This window comes from Eufriesea mexicana, unplaced genomic scaffold (assembly GCF_001483705.2).
Source record: "Eufriesea mexicana isolate 0111107269 unplaced genomic scaffold, ASM148370v2 scaffold32, whole genome shotgun sequence".
Taxonomy (NCBI): domain Eukaryota; kingdom Metazoa; phylum Arthropoda; class Insecta; order Hymenoptera; family Apidae; genus Eufriesea; species Eufriesea mexicana.
The window spans coordinates 59,760-73,454 of record NW_016908213.1 but is presented as its reverse complement, the minus strand read 5'-3'; the positions used below and the strand labels follow the sequence as shown (position 1 = coordinate 73,454).

The window sequence follows — 13,695 nt, the reverse complement described above, 5'->3', positions numbered from 1 at the left end:
TAAATCTGGTAGCGAACGCTCCAGCCGACGAGGATTACCGAAAAATTTCTAATCCCTAATCCAAATTTTGCAAATAGAAGCACTGACAGTTAATTGCGTCGCACGATTTCAAATTCACTGACACTTCCGTCGCTATATTACAGAAACGAACAGTCAAAATTGAAAAAAAATCACTAAATCTGGTAGCGAACGCTCCAGCCGACGAGGATTACCGAAAAATTTCTAATCCCTAATCCAAATTTTGCAGATAGAAGCACTGACAGTTAATTGCGTCGCACGATTTCAAATTCACTGACACTTCCGACGCTATATTACAGAAACGAACAGTCAAAATTGAAAAAAAATCACTAAATCTGGTAGCGAACGCTCCAGCCGACGAGGATTACCGAAAAATTCCTAATCCCTAATCCAAATTTTGCAGATAGAAGCACTGACAGTTAATTGCGTCGCACGATTTCAAATTCACTGACACTTCCGACGCTATATTACAGAAACGAACAGTCAAAATTGAAAAAAAATCACTAAATCGGGTAGCGAACGCCCTAGCCGACGAGGATTATCGAAAAATTTCTAATCCCTAATCCAAATATTGCAAATAGAAGCACCGACAGTTAATTGCGTCGCACGATTTCAAATTCACTGACACTTCCGTCGCTATATTCCAGAAACGAACAGTCAAAATTGAAAAAAAATCACTAAATCGGGTAGCGAACGCCCTAGCCGACGAGGATTATCGAAAAATTTCTAATCCCTAATCCAAATATTGCAAATAGAAGCACCGACAGTTAATTGCGTCGCACGATTTCAAATTCACTGACACTTCCGTCGCTATATTCCAGAAACGAACAGTCAAAATTGAAAAAAAATCACTAAATCGGGTAGCGAACGCCCTAGCCGACGAGGATTATCGAAAAATTTCTAATCCCTAATCCAAATATTGCAAATAGAAGCACCGACAGTTAATTGCGTCGCACGATTTCAAATTCACTGACACTTCCGTCGCTATATTCCAGAAACGAACAGTCAAAATTGAAAAAAAATCACTAAATCGGGTAGCGAACGCCCTAGCCGACGAGGATTATCGAAAAATTTCTAATCCCTAATCCAAATATTGCAAATAGAAGCACCGACAGTTAATTGCGTCGCACGATTTCAAATTCACTGACACTTCCGTCGCTATATTCCAGAAACGAACAGTCAAAATTGAAAAAAAATCACTAAATCGGGTAGCGAACGCCCTAGCCGACGAGGATTATCGAAAAATTTCTAATCCCTAATCCAAATATTGCAAATAGAAGCACCGACAGTTAATTGCGTCGCACGATTTCAAATTCACTGACACTTCCGTCGCTATATTCCAGAAACGAACAGTCAAAATTGAAAAAAAATCACTAAATCGGGTAGCGAACGCCCTAGCCGACGAGGATTATCGAAAAATTTCTAATCCCTAATCCAAATATTGCAAATAGAAGCACCGACAGTTAATTGCGTCGCACGATTTCAAATTCACTGACACTTCCGTCGCTATATTCCAGAAACGAACAGTCAAAATTGAAAAAAAATCACTAAATCGGGTAGCGAACGCCCTAGCCGACGAGGATTATCGAAAAATTTCTAATCCCTAATCCAAATATTGCAAATAGAAGCACCGACAGTTAATTGCGTCGCACGATTTCAAATTCACTGACACTTCCGTCGCTATATCACAGAAAAGAACAATCAAAATCGAAAAAAATCGATAATCCAGATAGCGAACGCTCCAGCCGACGTGGATTACCGGATAATTTCTAATCCCTAATCCAAGTTTCGGAAATAGAACCACTGAGATCGAATTGCGTTGCTCGATTTTACATTCACTTGGACTGTCAGCACTAGACTCGAGAAAGAAGTTTTGAAATTGAAAAAAAATTCATCGTTTAGATGGAAAAAATCCTACTGTAACAGGATAGACCAAAAGTTTCTAAGCCACACTTGAAATTTAAGATTGCGAAAAAAGAATATTTAAATTCGTATCACGCTCTCAGAACCACTTGTATTTTCGATACTCTATGTTGAAAAAGAGTGGTCTTAATGGATAGGAAATTGGTACTGATTAGACAACAGCCTATGCGGAGCTAATGAACCGAACAATGAGAATCTGCGAACGAGATTTAAATGATAAGCGATAATCTGCAGCCTCGCAGCACGTTTTAATGACCATTTGTATTTCCTTCACTATATTTCATAATTGAACCATGATAATCGAAGAAAAATTAGGAAAATCACTAAAATACTGCCTATTCGGAGCAATGTTTACCAAATGTCTTAATGGACGATCGAAACTTATAATCTACGTTGAATGATATGTTCCTATGCTGTTTCTAATATACGAGTCCCACTCACACCACTTTATTCCGCACGTATATCGCTTTACGATTTACACTCACACCACTTTATTTCACAGATGTATCGTTATATGTTTTCCACTATGTAACTTCTCTTCTTACCACGTGTGGTATATTAGCACCGAACACATGTTCACAGTTAGATATCCTGATCTTGATAAATTTGTCACAATTCCTTAAACTTGTTCTGTGGCCTATTGGTAAATATTCCGACAATGTTGCGCACGTAACCTACAGTTCCGATGTTTCGAAATAACAACTGACACTGAACATTATTGCTCCTGAGTAAATATTTCACTTGTTGTAACAATTAAAACGTCTATCAGTAATAACATGACTTCACGAAACGTTTCGTCGAGACATAGAAAGCTTCTCTTTTACGCGCGAAAATATTCTGCCATTGTTACCGGTACGTTCGTTGCGGCATCGACTAGAAGGTGGCGACTGTTGTCAAGCTATGCATTGTTGACGCGGGAAAATACTTTTTATTTGAAGTAGCCATGTACTGAAGTATCGACGTAGATTATTAAACGATGTTTCTTATGTTTATTAATGTCAATGAAACAAATACAATTATATTTCTGTTACGAAAATGATAAATTAAAGAATGCTTAATTTCCACTACAAAAACGTTGTAAATTAATCAAATGAATTATAAAATTTATAGTAAAAATATAATATATAGTAATATATATTATATATTAGTTACAAAATTTGGTACATGAGCATTATGACAACCTTTATTGAACATGCTTTCAAGAAATTTTATAAATGCACGATGAAAAACGCGTGGAAGCAGTCTCAGATGCATAATATGTATATATAGGTTATGTAAATTCGTAAAATGTGTTAAAAACGCGAATTTTTGCTTATTTTAGAATGAGTTATGGGTATGGGTTATACAAGATCCCTTTGGTTAATAATAATTTTAGCTACTGTTCACTTTTTTTAACTTTAAAAAGTTGTTTCAAACACATATACGTTAAAAAATGTTGTTACGCGGAAGAAAATGGCGTTTTTACATGAAAAAATAATTGTACATATGTAAATTACTGTAACTGTTATTGTTGCAAATTATACAAAACTTATATTTGCAAGAATCTATGTAATAACTATTATAAAAGGCTCCCGAATCTTTGAAAAATCGGTTGAGCTCGAGAACTTCCGTTTGACCTCGGTAAGGATACCCTCGGTAAGGATACCCTCGGTTCATATAGGCACTTGGAGGTCACATTACACGTCAGTTGCTCTGCGATCGTCGTAACGTGTACATCAAAACTTGAACCGACTAAATAAACTTATTTAATTATTTTTCACTTTCAATTATTTCTTTAATTTATTTATTTATCATTCATTCTTAATAATTTATTTAATTTAATTATTTATTTTGCACTTTTAATAATTTATTTAATTTATTTATTTATCATTCACTTTTAATAATTTATTTAACTTAATTATTTATTTTTTACTTTTAATAAGTTAATTAATTAATTTATTTACTTTTATTTTTTCATAATTCATTTACTTAATTCATTTACTTCAATTTTTAATTATTCATTTAATTATTTCATTCATTTTTTCTACATAATACTAAAATGAGGGTTCTATATTTCATCCTTTTAATTTCATTAGTGTTAGAAGACATTAAATATTTTTATAAGAACTAAATTTTTATCCTAATTCAACTAAATCGTTTACGTTCGTGTGCGTTTACGCGCGATATTTTTCCTCGATAACGGTCGAAACTAGTTCGGTTGTGTCCGCGATATCGCGAGTGTCCTGTGAAAGTGTTTCAAGAAAAGAAGAAGGAATTACAACCAATGTTGACATCGCTGCATTGGCAAGGGAAGGACATACTGACTTTGGTGCCAGGACGAAGGCGACAGTCAATCCAGGGCTGCTTTGATATGGAGAAGATCAACGATCGGTGAGTCGCATGTTTACGATTCCTCTGGTTACCCATCATGTCGTAGGACGAATGGTCCGAAACGACACGGGTGACTGGTTGTATTTTATATTATTCTTATAGCGAGCATAGTGTCCACGAATGCTAATGTACTTCTATACAATAGCATTCGTGCAATATATATTTCTGTGATGTATTTGTTAGATCAGGTTAGGGTTTTCTTGTACATCGCGTATTAGAATCTCGGTTGAAAAATTTCCAGTTTCTATTCTAAATAGAAATTTCGAAATTTTTTGTTCATTTCGTTCATTATCATAGTTATCTCACGGGATTTTTACGGAATACAAGTACAAGAAAGCATTCCCCTCTGAGAAATTTCCAAAATCAAAGTAATAATTCGAATGGTTTTAAATTATTAGAGATGTTGCTTTGATTTTGGAATTTCTTGTATGTTTAATGAAATACAGTTTCCCCATTTCATTTCTTTTTTTTATTTTTTTATTTTTTTTTTTTGTTAATACATTCTTCTTTCTTTCAATTGAAAAGTAGAGTCACCCCAACACCTTAGCTATCTCTAATCCCGATTTTTAATTAGGATTTTCAGCAACATAAGAATGCTTAATATTATTTTTAATATTAGAGTTGTCACTATGCTCGCTACTTTGTTTCGTTATATCTTGCTGGAATATTGTATTTTTGCACATTTGTGCAGTATTACTGTGCATTCTGTGCATACTGTGCATACTGTATGCACATTGTAATCGAGGATTCGTCGAAACGCCTTAAAATTCGAAATATCGCGATCATGAATTAAAAATTATCCCCTTTTCATATAATATAGAAAAAACTAGAGTCACGTAAAATATAGCGCCCTATGTGGCTGCTCGCGTTTTCCACTATTTTTGCAACTTGTAAAACGCCATAAGTGGCAACGTGTGTCCCGTATTTAAAAAATTATTTCGTATTTCGTTGCACCATAATCTATTCTTCCTCTCATCTTTTATTTCGGGTCTCATTATTAATTCTTCTTCCTTTGTTGTAGATGTTCAACATCCTATATTTTGTAATTTTCTAAGTAACTTATTTTGTATTATTTTTATATTATTTTTGTATTTTTGTATTATATTTTGTACTGCTTTTATAAATTATTTCCTGTAATTTCCTGTAATTTTCTATAATTTTCTGTAATCATTTATACTATATTTTAATAATGTGTTTAGGCATGGGTCTCGATTACGTGGCCACCTCCACGTGGTGAGACCTGGTAATTGGCATCGTTTGTCAAAGATGTATGTTCAAATCAGTCTAAAAGTATTTTGCCTCATAATTTTCGGTATCTTTTATATCTTCATCTTTGCAAACGATGCCAAGCTAAGTGCTACGTAGTAGGTTTGAGTTAGATGATGCTTATTTACATAGCAATTTAAATTTATTTCTTTTTTTAGCTTGGCCAAGAAAACGAGCAAGGACAGTGATCTACTAATTAATAAGTAATATTAATCAATTAATGTACGTTAATATACTGTTCTTCCTATTCGTAAGCACAGATTGGATCAATCTGTGGTATGATTCCTAAGAAATAGCATAAATATGACAAATGGAACGATGGGCTTGATAGATTGCATGCTTACAATGATTTCCCATTTCTTAGAGAAACTTCACAATGCGATACTTTTCTAAGACCTTACCTTTCTCTTTGACCGAGCCATTCTCTGATCTCTGACGTTTTCGGCTTCTCCTGGTGGTCTCTTACCCCACACCATGACTGCGATGCTGGTGTACGTGAAGACTAGGACCGATATCGGTATCACGTACTGCAGAACCAGTAACGCAATCGAATAGTAATATCTGCAACACACGGTCACCAGGGTGAATAGAAAGCCGATTTCGCGTGGTCGCAAGTTCAGGAGTTATCATTCGTCCATAAAATTGACTGGTTGAACACAAATTGCTCTCGATGGAGGTTTCAAGAGAAATTAAAACACGCTAAATTTCTGAAATTTCTGGTTGAATTCGTTTAGATTAGGAAAAAGGGAAAAATCGAGAAATTTTAAGTGTAGAATTAGCATAAAAGAATAATACGTCCATTTTGTTGGAATGAATTATTTTTTCCTTCCTTGGAGTAGATTGAAATAATTGTACTCTTTTATAATTTAGGTTTAAACGAGGAGCATTAATAATTCATGGTTACTATTTATGGAGAATTTTTATTTTTACACGAATAAAGATATAAAAATCCGAACTTTTCCATTTTCAATTCCAACCTTTATTTTTAAAAATATTCCTAAAGGCTTCAGAAATATATTCATACATAGTTTGGATCATGGAACATGTATTTAATGCATATAGCATAAAATAACATTCACATTTTTCCGGATTAATTATGATAAAATTACGAGCTCGATCTAAAAGTTCAATTTTTCGTTATTTTGTCAAAAATATTTTTATTCTACTGTGATATAAAGAAATACGATTAAATTAAAATTCTTTCAGATTTCTCAATTAGAGCAAATTAGAAATACGTGTTAAATAATATAAGATGAATATATAATTACTTGTTCTCCATCGATGGCCAGTTTTCCTGGCAAATATACTGGTTGCATCTTTCATACTTCGCCATTGGTTGAGAAAGTCCCGAAACAATAGCAATAGGGAGCGAAATCACCATAGCAATCACCCAAACAGCGAGTATCAGAAGCTGAGCTTGCCATTTGCTCAATCTTGGCTTCAAGGGCGACATGATGGCTATGTAACGATCTATACTGATCGCTACGAGGGTGTACGCGCTCACCAATACCGATACAGCCTGAAAATAAGTATTTTCTTTTATATTTTATTCCAACGTGTGTATTTTATTTGTCAAAACTTTAGGATTCGAATACTTTCGCAAGCGACTGTATAGGAAATAGCCGTAAGGACGAACCTTACTGCTATTTCGAGTTAAAGTAGTAACATAGACTTCGCGTAAAAAATCCACTTTAGATGCTAAACCGTGAAAGAGAGCGATGCGATTCTTTCTTGAAACCATTTTCTCCCAACCTAAAGTAGCAATCAAAATCAGGATATTATTTTTGTCCTCATAATATTACCTACAATCCAATTTAAAAAGCCGATGGATAAATCTCTTGACGATCGTATTTATGTTAACACGGTTTTGATTATACTATTCTTTCCCCTTTAAGTTTTAACGATCGGAATAATTATATTCCACAGGATAGTCGACAGGATGGCCAACAGGACCACAGGATGCGATTCAAACATCAAAGTTTCAGAAAATTCATAGAAATTAATTTTACTAACAATACTTAAATTACTTATATTAAAATTATTATTTATTGACATAAAATAAAAATTTCCAAAAACACGTATCCCATATTTTGACTCATAGATCACGTACATTCATTTACATGAATATGAACTAACATTTAGTATGATAAATGATTTAAAAAATGTAGAATTTTTAATATATTATTGAAATAAATTAATTTTTTATAATTAAAATTATAATTAAAAATTTGGCTGTAACCACCTCGGTACTAGAGATATTCGAGAAAATATTCTTTCAACCCCTACATTCGAGAGCTGATTTCATCCCTGCAATATGAACAATAGCAGATAAGAAGAATACCTGTAGAATCATTTTTTGAGAACTATCTTTCATATAAATTTCATCAAAACTGGTGTGTACGGCTCGAATATTATTATTAAAAGTAAAATGATGAAATTCAATAATAATAACCATAATTAATTCCTTTCTTTAATTTCTGTAAATTCATTTAGGAAAGAATAAATGCAAAACCTAAACTTTGAAAGATACGTATATTATACGATTTGTTTTCCGTTTGCAAACATTTTTGTTATTGGTGGATTCTTTTGTTCTTGCATGAGCTTTTCTCCACTGTTATGGGATAATGTGCTGACATAGAAATCTAGGAAATCCAGTGAGAAATCCGTCTGGCTTTTATCCGACTGTGAGCTCCATTGTCCATATCCGTTGTAATCTTCTGGATTTGTGTGGTGATTTCCATTTTACATAAAATTTCCTTTTTCCGTGTTAACATGGCTCTTTATTCACCGAGTTTATGCAAAGCCGAATGCATTCGAATTTTCTAAGCGATCAACTTCTTTGTAACTCTGAGATGTACAAATGGCGACATGCTTTAGTACGGTAGATCAGCACGGTGTGGTGCTAGTGTAGCCAGAACAAATCCTGCAGCGAGTACCCATATCTTTCTATGATTTCTCTTGTCTATTAAATTTGGTTCATAGTTGATATTCGCGTTGTAAGTAATTATTTCTTTATTTTTATATTAGGCGAACCCAAATACGCTATATTTAAATATAGCGTCATACGCAACGATAATTTAGGTTTCATACACATACTATAAATTTATTAATTCCCATAATCACTTACTAAAACGATAATGAGAAAGAAATTCGGGAATTTGATGAAATTTTCACAATAATTTGCTAAAAATTTGGTAAAAATTTGGTAAAATCAGGGTCAAAGAAGATCTCTGTCATTGGAACAAACTCTACTGATCTCGGAGCATCTTGATTTCGACTCTGAAAGGTGTGAGGCGCCACCCTTGAATGGCAACGAGTCCCTTTGTCAGTCGAAGCTTTGGTGTTCGCGATGTCACGATTCGTTGAGAAATCAAGGGCCACCGACGAATTTCGAGGCTGAAGTTCTAGCAAAGGGAATTTCTGTCACTGTTATACCTTAACACGTTGACACGGATATCGTGGCGAATGTAGAGTATGATGGTCGGAGACTGCTGGAATTCGGGCCAGGAACGAGAGGATTTTATGCGTACCGTGGCTGACAATGAATACGAAATGAAACGCATAGTCGAGCTCGATCGTGTTATTTCGAACAATTGATCTACTCTAATCGATTACGTATGTCTTCTAATTTACTTGGAGTGGGTTAGGTATGGACACACGGTTATACGAAATCACGAGCTCTATTGGAAATTCGATAATTGTGTAAATTCAGCAATTATTCTGTCACGAGATGAATTTTTATGTAATTCTTTTTTATTTGTTATCTATATACTTTCTTGTATTACCATATATTACGCGACTTTTATTTATTATGTTTGATAATGATAAATAATATTATAATATATATGATGGTGATAATTTAATAGTGTAATAATTATAGTTGCAGATATATATATATTTAAATACGTGTAGAACTCACATATTTAACACATAATTCGTTTTTAATGTAGAACGAGTGAATCGTATTCAAACAAGTGGCACGAGCAACAGGCGATCGTCTTCGTCAATATTTCTTGACTATATTGAGATTTTTTGATGAACTATCCTTTTGTGATACTGTGCACGCGTTTCTAAAAATTTCCAAATTTCAGCTATATGTTACTGTGTTTTGCCACGTTCTTCATCATTTCACTGAAATTTCCCTTACTCGCTGTTCGACGTCCCATTTGTTACACCAATTACTCCTATTTTTGGAACCATTTTTTTCTTAAAATTCCTATAAGTATATATTACTTAAAATTCGTTTATTTCGGAGTTTACTTGTTAATAATACTATAAGGTATTTCAATATTCTAATTATTTTATGGAATCTTCATTATTAGAATGTTATACTAAATGGAGATTTATTAATTTAATAGAATATAGTTTAATAATTATTTTTTCTCGGAACTATAAAATAATCATTATAAATATACACGTTTTCAAGTACATAGAGATGGACGAAATCAAAAGAATTTTTAAAAAATTTGCTTTTAATTTAAAGTCAATATCACTTTCATTATTTCAGATAATGATACATTTTAATTACGATTAATTCATCGCGTTTCAATCGTAGATAGAGTCGAGTACAGAAAACTTATGTCTCTTCCATTCGTTTTTACAGAATTATTACAAAACACGTTTTCGATACCTGTACCCTAAGTCCCATATGTTACAGATCAACCAAAATATAGAGATCAAAAACCTCAGCAAGACCCATAATCAAAGGTAATTAATGACTTGAATGAAAGGGAATTAATAACCTGAATCTCTAGAACGGCTAAAAACAGGAAACACCTGGACCAAACGATCTTCTTCCCCTATTAATTCGGATACTCGAGATTTCACGGTAATATTAACACCGTGATATTCTCCATTCACCCCGTGCCATCGGTTTTCTATAAATCTCACGTGTCGTTCTGTCTTCCCATAAACCATCGCCCTCTTCGTTATGGATGTAATATCGTTCGGTAGAACGTCATAGAGAGTCGTTTAAAGTTATTCTCTTCCTCCAGCACGTTTGCCCCTTTTCTCGTTAATTCCATCATCAGTGCCGTATCAAGGATAGGAAAATCAAAGAGCCAATTCCCGATAGTATCCCCGAAAGCCGACGGAAGCGGGGAGAAAAGAAATTAGAACAATAAAATACTTAATGATCTGCCAGTTACATTGTTGCAAAGGATCTCAGCGCGATTTATTAAAATCGACACGTCCACCGTGACTTCCCGTTTGATTAATGAGAGGTCGGTATTAAATGGTCAAGAGCTTATACGCGAACACCCTTGTTTTTCAACAGCCACCGCTGTACCTAGGCTTTTCGGCTAATAAATCGTTAGCACACCCCCGAGTGCTGAGTAATTACGCTTGTTAGTGACGTTACGGTAACTGGAAATGCAGCTGTTCCAGCTTTGACAACGGGATGACCGCATTTGTCTAATTTCGTTCGAGTATCGGCGATAGTGATCGTGAATTCATAGCGATTTTTCGATAAAAGTTGGTCACAGGATACTGATATGGAAAGGTATCTTCAGGGACGAGAAAAATTGCGGACACCACAAAATTGTGGAAAAAGTGTGCAATGATTAGAATTAAAATTGGTAATTGTTTGTTTGTTATAAATATAAATTATTTTTTAAATTATCGGAAACTTTCAGAAAGTGGAAATAATAGTATTGTTTGCGTCTTGATTGTTTTATGCGGATGTAGCTATTTTTGTAGAAACTATTATCAAGATAAGTGAATTAAGAGGAAAAAGATCCGATGCGAAGGTTCCAACAAGAATAATTACTTATTTGTAACATAATCGATAAAAGTTGGGATATTATAAATGTTTCTGTGAGTTTTAAGTAGAGAACGTTTATATATTTCGAATCAAAACCTTAATTAGCACTGCTGATAATTAAATGAACTCATGCATGGTCGATACGTGTCAGAACCAGACATGGAATAGGGAAGCTAAGATGTAATACTTCACGGAACTGTTTTACAAAGGTCTGGCCTCAAGGCTGAATTTATGAAGTTAGAAATAAGTCAACTTGCGTGAAAGCTGAAAATCACGAGTGTTCTCTTTGGAGCACAGAAATAAACGAAGAGTAAGAAATACGACGTGGAACATCCGATCTCTTGATGTTTAAAATAAATTTTACATCTCATAGAGCTAACAAATATCTTCCTTATATACTCTTCTAACTCTCACAATTTAAGAAATAATAAAACACCAAACTTCATCAAAGAACTAAGTCCTTCACCAGTTATCCTAACCTAACTACTAAATAAACGCGAATTAATCGGTAAATATCTTGAAGAAAGAGGAATCTTTATTTAATCATTCTTATTATGCTACCAAGAAATATTTTCCTTATGCAAATTTTTAATCTACATGATTTAAGGAATAATAAAAGAATTAACTTCCTCAAAGAACTGACTTTTTCACTAGATATCCTAACCTAACTACTAGATAAACGAGAATCAATCGATAAATAACTCGCAGAAAGAGGAATCTTTAATTAATAATTCTTGGTATACAATCAAGAAATATTTTCCTTATGCAAATTTTTAACCCACATGATGTAAGGAATAATAAAAAAATTAACTTCGTCAAAGAACTGACTTTTTCATTAGATACCCTAACCTAATTACTAAATAAACGAGAATTAATCGATAAATACCTTGCAGAAAGAGGAATCTTTAATTAATCATTCTTACTGTATCATCCAGAAATATTTTCCTTATACAAATTTTTAACCTCACTTTTTTTAAATTTTCCTTAATGAAAAATTTAAGGAATAATAAAAAAATGAACTTCGTCAAAGCTCTGTCTCTTTTACCAGCTAACCTAATGTAACTACTAAATAAACGCGAATTAATCGATAAATATTTTACAGAAATGCGCATTTTCAATTAGCCACACTTATTATTCCTCTCCACTTCAACACCACCACAGTTCCCAACTATCTACCCTCCCTAAAGACACTGTAACTTTTCCATTATGCTGCCTGCATCCCTTTCTTCCCCAACTCACGAGTAGACGGAGACCATTAGACGCACCTGCAAATAAATAAAAGTAGAGCAAAGTACTGAGCCGAATGGCCAATACTGTAGTATTAGCGTGCTGATGGAGCTGGTTGGTACGCAGAAAAGAGCTATCAGGATGTCCCCGAGGGCCAAGTTCACGATGAAGAAGTTCGTGACGGTTTTCATTCGGGGACTGCTATGCACAACGTAGCATACCAGCCCGTTTCCGGTTAACGCGACCACGAAAATGGTGCCATACAGAAGGTATATGATGCTACGAAACCAGCTAGTCGAGATGATGCTGTCGGAATCCAAGAAATAGTCGCAGTCCTCTGTGCTCGTCAGGTTCCAGGACTCGGAGTCTTGCAGACTCTCCAATGAGAGATTCGCCTGGCTTTCAGCATTCATCGCGACTGGCCTTTATGGAACATCCTAACCTGGAAATAGAACATTTGGAGGTTAGGATACGATTTATGACATGGTGGATTGAAACGACCGATCTTGTTAGTAGCGAGGATGCGTGAATTTTTATGTGAATGTTTTGGGATTATGTGTAATTATGGCACTGAGGAGAATAGATGCTTTCTGTTGATTAAATAAATTATTTGTATAATAAATGTATTTTTGAATACAGTGTTGGGTAGAAGTAGTTTAGTAGCTTGGAAGAATTGTTTATAATGATTGTACATAGTAATAATAATATATAGTAACAATGATAAAAATGTGTAATAAAAGTAGCAATAATTTATAATAATAGTTTGCCTAATATTTAATAATTTATTTATCTGAAGAATTAAAGAAGTTTTATTTGGGTAATCTAGTTGCATAGAAAATTTTAATTTAAATAATAAATAATATTAGATTTATAGTAGCAATAATTTTATAATAATAGTTTGCGTAATATATAATAATTTATTTATATGAAGAATAAAGAAGTTTTCTTTAGGTAATCTAGTTGCATAGAAAATGTTAATTTAAATAATAAATAATATTAGATTTATAGTAGCAATAATTTTGTAATAATAGTTTGCGTAATATTTAATAATTTATTTATCTGAAGAATTAAAGAAGTTTTATTTGGGTAATCTAGTTGAATTGAAAATGTTAATTTGAATAATAAATAAT

The 13,695-nt window shown here is 33.6% G+C and overlaps 1 protein-coding gene across 1 annotated transcript in view; it reads right to left on the bottom strand.

Annotated features, from left to right (window-relative positions):
* LOC108553880 (neuropeptide Y receptor) overlaps positions 1–12,978 on the bottom strand; it is a 31,774-nt gene extending 18,796 nt beyond the window's left edge. Inside the window, exons 1-3 of the mRNA XM_017908944.1 lie at positions 12,604–12,978; positions 6,846–7,096; positions 5,979–6,138 (exon numbers count right to left, since the gene is read on the bottom strand). Of these exons, the coding sequence (XP_017764433.1) occupies positions 5,979–6,138; positions 6,846–7,096; positions 12,604–12,978 (786 nt within the window). The remainder of the gene's footprint in view (positions 1–5,978; positions 6,139–6,845; positions 7,097–12,603) is intronic.
* Positions 12,979–13,695: the final 717 nt, after the last annotated feature.